Below are 7415 nucleotides of genomic sequence, written 5' to 3'. Positions count from 1 at the left end.
GTGTTTATCGCCTTATTGCAAGGATTCAGGGAATTAATACATTCAGAGCGCTTAGAAAGCCTGGTACAAGTGTACGCTCAGTAAATTTTGGCTACTCTTGTTTCTTACAGGCGTGGCTGACAGTTCATAGGCGGCACAACTAGCATTTGAACCCAGGACTGCCTGTCTTTAAAGGCTGGACCTTTGCTCGCTGGTACCCCCAAAGGATTCACAGAGCTTTAGTGAAGTGCACTTATTCCTCACATGGGTAAACTGAGGTGCAGCAGGGGAAGAGTTTACTCTTTAGTAATCAATAACCCCACGTCCTCTCATTCTGTTCTCATTTCCCTGAAGTCTTGTACCCCAACCCCGTTTCCTTGGCCTCATTCGTTCATTCGTGGTCCTGCCCCGAAGAGGCTCGGTCCAGTTAGACTCCAGTGCTTGATAGATGAGCATGGGGTAGGGACTCCTAAGAGTCCAAGCATCCACATCACCAGGGTTCTCACCATTCGCTCCCCCAGCCTCATTTACTCAGCTGACCTTAGGAGCATGGGAACTGGAGCTGCACTGCCTGGAGTCAAATGCCAGCCTCACTACTCAGCAGTTATATGTCCTGGGAAAGTGATCTATTAATATTTTTCCTGTGTCTCTATTACTCATCGGTAAAATGGGGGGGGGGGGCGGTGTCCCAGGCTGGTGGGAGGGTTTAAAGAAGTAATCCATCTAGAGTCTTTAGCCAATGGTCTGGCCGGTAGTAAACTCAATAAATGACGACTGTATAATTAATCTTCGAAACCGTCCCAGGACTGAACCAGTCCTGTTGACCAATTAACAAATGAATAAAGTGAGGCACAGAGAAGTTACAGGCTCTTGCCCGAGGTCACAGAGCCAAGAAGTGTAGCATCCCGTATTTGAACCTCCGTCTCTTTGGTTCCAACACTACAGCCAGTGCTGGAAGAGGATCGCGCCAACCGCTCGACTCTAGAGAAAACGTGAAGAAAATTAAGCTGTAAAACTCAAACCTGGGAGAGGGGCTCCGGTGCGCGGGGGGAATTTGCAGACGCTCCCTGCTGGCGGGGACTACATGACCTATGCTTCAGTTGGGGACCTTCGGCTCAGCCCGTCCCGCCGCTGCGAACGGGAGTGCTGGTGGAGCCGAGGCGGTAGTACACGCTGCAGCGACTGAGGCCAAGGAGGAAGCACCATGTCCGAGCCGCCCCCGCGGGGGGCCGAGCGCGACATTTTCCGGGACACGTGGGTGCGGTACCTGGGTGAGCGCGGGGCAGGGGGACAGCGACCCCTACACCACGTGTCTGGGGAAGCAGGGGTTGCCAGACGCCGGTCAGGGACCTGGAGAAGGTGGGAGGATCTTAATTCTCATTTAGCCAGGGAAGAGACTGGGCTCAGAGAGGGTTCTGAACTTGCTCAAGGTCACACAGCTCTGGTATTCCCAGCCCTGCCCTCGGGGTTTCTGCTGGTCAGACTCCCAGGTGGAAGCCGCAGCTCAGGTAGGAGGATGGAACCAGGTGATCAGATCGCCTTCTGTGGCATGCCTGGCACAGGCCTGTGGAGTCAGGGCATCTGGACTCTCATCTTGGCTCCTCCCTGGCTCTGAGCCTGTTTCCTCCTCAGCAAAAAGGGATGAACGCAGGGTCTTGCTCATTGGGTGGTAATATTAAGGGTAGAATGAGATAAAGTACATAAAGGCCTGGCATATGGTGAGCCCCTGGTCAGTGGGGCTGCCTTTAGTCTCTCTCACTGCCTGTTCGGCCATCAGCTCAGATGCTTCTAGAACCCAGGCTGTGAAGGCAAGTGAGTGATGAGAACGGTGTCTGTGCTCAGCTCTTCCACGAGGGGAGAGTTGGGGTGGGCATCATGAGTGCCATTTTATAGGCTGGGAAACTGAGGCTCAAAGGGGTAAAATTACTTGTCTAAGGTCACCCAGCTACTGCTCAGCAGAATGAGATAAGAACCAGCTCACTCAAGTGCTCCCTTGTGGAACAACCCAAAGGCTCAGGAATTAAATATCCCCTCCCCACCAGGCTACGCCAATGAGGTGGGGGAGGCCTTCCGCTCCCTGGTGCCTGTATCTGTCGTGTGGCTGAGCTACGGTGTGTCCAGCTCCTACGTGCTGGCTGATGCCATTGACAAGGGCAAGAAAGCGAGAGACGTGAGTGTTAACCTGCCCCTCAACCCCCCACCCCCGTCCACTCCCCTTGTGGTCAGTCCACAGCCTTGCATGTGGTTAAGTCCCTCTGGGACAGTCCGGTCCCCACAACCTGGCCTGGTGGACTCCATACCCCGGTACCGTTTGTAGCATAGTGCACCCTGTCCCCAGCGCAGGTGACGTAATCTATATCCTAGTGCTGGATATGAGTGAGTCCACCCTCAGCCCTGAATTGGTGGAGTCCAGAACCCAACACTAGCGTGGCTCTGTCCCCAACCCCCTTCACTTCCCTCTCCCTGGTCCAGCCTCATGCCCCTTGTCCACAGGGTTTCCCGCCTCTGCCTCTGCTGGATTAAATGTCTCTTGTGCCTGCCAGGTGCCAAGCCCTGAGGCAGGCCGCAGCACCAGGGTGACCGTGGCCATGGTGGACACCTTCGTGTGGCAGGCTCTGGCCTCTGTGGCCATCCCAGGCTTCACTATCAACCGTGTGTGTGCTGCCTCTCTCTATATCCTGGGCACTGCTACCCGCTGGCCTCTGGCTGTCCGCAAGTGGACCACCACCGCACTGGGACTACTGGCCATCCCCATCATCATCCACCCCATTGACAGGTGGGTGCTCCTCCCAGCCCCAGGGATCATCCACCCTACAGGCGGGGATAACCTTTGAGAGGTATGGGGGTGTATCCACTTTTCACAGAACAGTTGTAGCGGAGGCAGGGCTGGCACTTGGGGCTCCTGAGGTAGAAAGGACAGTCTAGGCCCTTGTCATGTGATCTGGCAGGTACTCTGGCCATAAAGGTAGGAGGTGCTATGAGAGTATGGGACGCAGGACAAGTAAATTCTCAGAAAGAAAACTCAGTGTTAGAAAACCACCAGAGGTAGGCAGGAACAGGTGCACCCTGGAAGGGTTGGGTTTTGAGAACTTTGGTGACAGAAGCCCAACTGAAACTGGGTTAAGTAAAATAGGAATTGATTGTTTCACATAACCGAAAAGTGCAGAGTTATGCTACCTGGAGGCATGGCTGGATCCAAGCACTCAACTGATGTTATCAGGGGTCTGGGTCTCTCTGCTGGCCTTCTCCCCGCCCCAGCCCGTGCTGGCTTCAGTCACTTTCCCTTCATGGGAACAGAGATGGCTCCCAGCAGCTCCCAGCTCCCCTCCCCCCAGCTTAGCAAGCCCCATAGGAAGCTTCTTTTTTTTAATTTTTTTTTTTTTTTTTTTTTTGCGGTACGCGGGCCTCTCACTGTTGTGGCCTCTCCCATTGCGGAGCACAGGCTCCGGATGCGCAGGCTCAGCGGCCATGGCTCACAGGCCCAGCCGCTCCGCGGCATGTGGGATCTTCCCAGACTGGGGCACGAACACGTGTCCCCTGCATCGGCAGGCGGACTCTTAGCCACTGTGCCACCAGGGAAGCCCTTTTAATTTTTTTTGATGTGGACCATTTTTAAAGTCTTTATTGAATTTGTTACAATATTGCTTCTGTTTTATGTTTTTTATGTTTTAGTCTTTGGCCGCGAGGCATGTGGGATCTTAGCTCCCCCACCAGGGATCAAACCTTCATCCCCTGCGTTGGAAGGTGAAGTCTTAATCATTGGACTGCTGGGGAAGTCCCCCCATAGGAAGCTTCTTAATAGTGACAGCAAAAATCCCAAGGAAGGCTGTCATTGGTCCATACTGGACTGGGTGCCCATCCCTGAGCCAGCTTCCCTTTTCCGACCGGCCCGGCTTGGGTCACGTGCCTTCCCTTAGAACCAGAGATGGGGCCAACCCAACTAGACGAACATAGAGTGGGAGGAGGAGTCTTTCTCCTCAGGAACATAGCTGACCTTGAGGTCCTGTGTGAGTCTTTTACCCTCTCTGTGCCTCAGTTTTCCCAACTGAATAAAGAGAGGGTGATGGCTGACACCAGGATGGCACTTGTGTCCTGCATCCAGGAGTCCCTTTCTTAGCCCTGACCTCCTGCCTCCCATTCCCCCATTAGCACCCCTTGGTTGCCTGCTCATGACCCTCCATTGCCCCACAGGTCAGTGGACTTCCTCCTGGACTCCAGCCTGCGCAAGCTCTACCCCTCTGTGGAGAAGCCCAGTTCCTCCTGACCCCACCCCAGTACCTGGCCTGTGCGTTGGCCCACTCCCTGCTCTGTTCCAACTCCCTCCTCCTGCCAGGGGTTGCGGGTGCCTGGCTCTCTGGGATCCGAGGCCCTGGCACCTGAATGGGTTTAAGCTGGACGGAAACTGAGAGACAAAGACCTCAGAGCAGCAGCTACGGTGACTCACAGACAGGATCTGAACCCCATCTGCTTCCATGGAATCTGTGATACTGAGTTGGACTGGACTGTGAGTGGGCCCAGCCCTGTCTTTCGACAGGACAATAACATACTCCGATGGAGGGTAAGGAGACTAAGGCCCAGACAAGGCAAGGAATATGGCCAAGATCACTTGGCAAGCTGGGGACCTACAGGATTCCCAACGGCTCAGCCAGGTCACCCCATGGCAGTGTGGCTGACGGAGGAGCAGCAGGCACTTGGAGAAATGCAGAAGAACACTAGTGGGGACCCTGAGGACTGATTCTCTGGCAGCCCCTTCCTGATGCAGGGGCTGCTGGGGTCTGGCTGGAAGGCAGCACAGCCCCCGGTCCAATAAATCCTCAAGAAGTTGAGTTTTCTCCTTTTCTGTTGGGGATGAGCAGGGATGTGGTGATGGGGAGCAGGGCTGGGGGCCCTCAGAGCCGGAGGCCGATGTCTCTGGCAATGCATCACTCACAGTGGCTAGCACTGGGCCTGTCTGGTACCTCCCCACCCATCAATGCCCCCCTGCAGATGCCTGGGGTTCCACCGTGGTGCTGCCAATCTCCTTTGGGGTAGGCATTGCCCTCTTTCTGCAAGCCTCCTAAAATAACACTGCTGGGAGGGGATCCTGCTGGGCAGATACCACCTGAGCCTGACTACAGCTCACTCTTCCCTTAGTTCACCCCCTCAAGGTAGCCTCTGACTCCCTAGAGCTGGCTTGGGAGCCTCCTCTGGGCTTCCTCCATGACTGTGCTGATAGCCTGTAGCGATCTTGGCCTCCCGCTCTGTGAGCTCCTATGGCCAGGGCCTGCATCTATCCTGGAAGCTGCAGCCCCAACTCTCCCCTAGGTCCCTGCGCATATCAGCCATGTGGCTTTGAGCCAGCAGGAATTTCAGTGGCCTCTTGGTGAAGTAGGGCTAAGATAGACTCCCCCAACCAGCTTGTGAGAGCTGAAGTGGGAGGTCCAAAGCAGCTGGCACAGAATGGGTAGTTGCCTCCCCCAGGCAGCACAGTCCTGCTTCTGCACTGAACCCTCCAGGGTAGGGTTGCCAGACATAGCAAATAAAATAACAGGGTGAGCGATTAAATTTTGTTTGATTTAAACAACAAGCAATACTTGAGTATAAGTATGTGAGTATAAGTATGTCCCTAATATTGCATGGAACATATATGCACTGAAAAGTTCTTCATTGTTTATCTGAAATTGAAATTGAACTGGGCATCCTGTATTTTATCTGCAACTCTACTCTGGGGGGCCATGCATGGACCTGGAATGCCTCCCCCAAACACCCCAGCCCTGTAGAGGTGGGAAACACTCTCTCCAGCCTGTCTCTTTCCTGGGCAGGGGATGAGGGACAGTTTTTAGTGACTAGGCTAACTCGTATTATCCCATTTGATGGGTGGGAAACAGGTGCAGAGAGGTGAATGGACTGGAGGTGGCAGAGCCGGGTGTAATAGGAAATTGCTTTCCTGGGGCCTGAGAGGATGAGGCAGACCGCTGCTGGGATTGGGTGGGGGGAGATGTCTTTTCCCACCCCGGGGGCATGCTGGGAGTTGGGTCCCCCAGTGGCCAGCTTCATGCAATGCTCAGGACCACCACAAGGAGGCAGCACCTCCAAACGTGCCCACCTTGGCTGGTTCAAACCACCTCCAGGTCATTGAGAAGAATATGTGTTATTGAACCGCTCCTAGTGGGCCAGGTTCCATGCTAAGCGCTTCCTGTTTTGAGGCTCATTTACTCTTCTTTTTTTCTTTTTTTAACACAATTATTTCTTTTTGGCTGTGTTGGGTCTTCGTTGCAGCGCGCAGGCTTTTTTCTAGTTGTGGCGAGCAGGGGCTACTCTTCGTTGTGGTGGCTTTTCTTTGTTGCAGAGCACGGACTCTAGGTGAGTGGGCTTCAGTAGTTGTGGCACGTGGGCTCAGTAGTTGTGGCTCGCGGGCTCTAGAGCACAGGCTCAGTTGTTGTGGCGCACGGGCTTAGTTGCTCTGCAGCATGTGGGATCTTCCCAGACCAGGGCTTGAACCCGTGTCCCCTCCACTGGCAGGTGGATTCTTAACCACTGCGCCACCAGGGAAGTCCTCATTTACTCTTTACAACCGCACTGTGGTTGGGTCCCTGTTTCCTGGAGTTGGAGTCACTCCAACCCCCACCTCCCCTGTCCCCCCGCAGCCCAGTACTGCTTCCTTGCCTACTGCCTTCCAGCCTATGGCTCTCTACAGGGTCAGAGGCAGAGCTGATTCACAGGCTGTGTGACCTTGGGCAAGTTACCTGACCTCTCTGAGCCTTGCTTCCTCACTGTACAGTTGTCCGTAATAACCCTCTGAAGCTGCTGTGAGGGTTACAGGAGAAATGCTTGCAAAGCAGTTGGCCATAGTGGGGCTCACAGAGTTATTTAACCACTGTTATGACTGTGGCAAAAGACATCCATTTCAAGGGCAAATAACTGGTAATTGTGCCATCAGATGACTAGAGAGAAAGTATGCCAATTTTATGGTTCAGGCATTCCAATCCTAAGAATTTATTCAGAGGAAATAATTGGATGGTGATTCGAAGATGTGCATCTGAGGGTGATCATGGTTTTATTTTTATAAGCGAGAAAGTCTTGGGCACTCCTTAAAGGTCCAGTGAGTAAAGGAACATGCTTCTGATCTGATTCTGCTGCTGGCTGAATCTCCCCAAGTCCCTCCTCTGTTCTGATACCTTCCTTGACTCCTGACAGCCCCCAGGATCCAGTCTGAACACCTCAGCCTGGCTTTCAGAGCCTCTGGGCCTACGCAGTCTCATCTCTCACCGTGACGCATCCTGCACCTCTGTTTTGCTTCCCCTGACTCCTGCACATCCAGCCTCTCCACCTTTGCTCAGGCCATGCCACCTGCCAGGAATGCCCTCCCCGCCCCCATTTCCCTCTGTTCTCAGCCTTCAAGGTCCATCTCTAACGGTACCTGCTCCTTGAACCCTCCCTGGCTCCTGCCCCCCAGA

General features: G+C 54.1%; 1 protein-coding gene across 1 annotated transcript; it reads left to right on the top strand.

Moving 5' to 3' along the window:
- Positions 1-1123: 1123 nt before the first annotated feature.
- MTFP1 (mitochondrial fission process 1) lies at positions 1124-4763 on the top strand. Its single transcript, XM_082853082.1, has 4 exons — positions 1124-1250; positions 2022-2149; positions 2523-2755; positions 4171-4763. Exons 1-4 carry the CDS (start codon positions 1184-1186, stop codon positions 4241-4243), a joined length of 501 nt encoding a protein of 166 aa, XP_082709208.1. The 5' UTR covers positions 1124-1183; the 3' UTR covers positions 4244-4763.
- The last annotated feature ends 2652 nt before the right edge of the window (positions 4764-7415 follow it).

This window comes from Leucopleurus acutus (assembly GCF_964270905.1).
Source record: "Leucopleurus acutus genome assembly, chromosome: 13".
In the NCBI taxonomy this organism is placed as follows: Eukaryota; Metazoa; Chordata; class Mammalia; order Artiodactyla; family Delphinidae; genus Leucopleurus; species Leucopleurus acutus.
Note: the sequence above shows the minus strand (reverse complement) of the source record. Positions and strands in the feature narration are given on the sequence as shown.

Excerpts from the sequence above, each read along its gene's own strand:
- MTFP1 (XM_082853082.1), top strand. The coding sequence starts at position 1,184 with ATGTCCGAGCCGCCCCCGCGGGGGGCCGAGCGCGACATTTTCCGGGAC. Across the intron at positions 2,150-2,522 it reads AGGGCAAGAAAGCGAGAGAC|GTGCCAAGCCCTGAGGCAGG; the intron begins GTGAGTGTTAAC and ends TGTGCCTGCCAG. Across the intron at positions 2,756-4,170 it reads ATCATCCACCCCATTGACAG|GTCAGTGGACTTCCTCCTGG; the intron begins GTGGGTGCTCCT and ends ATTGCCCCACAG.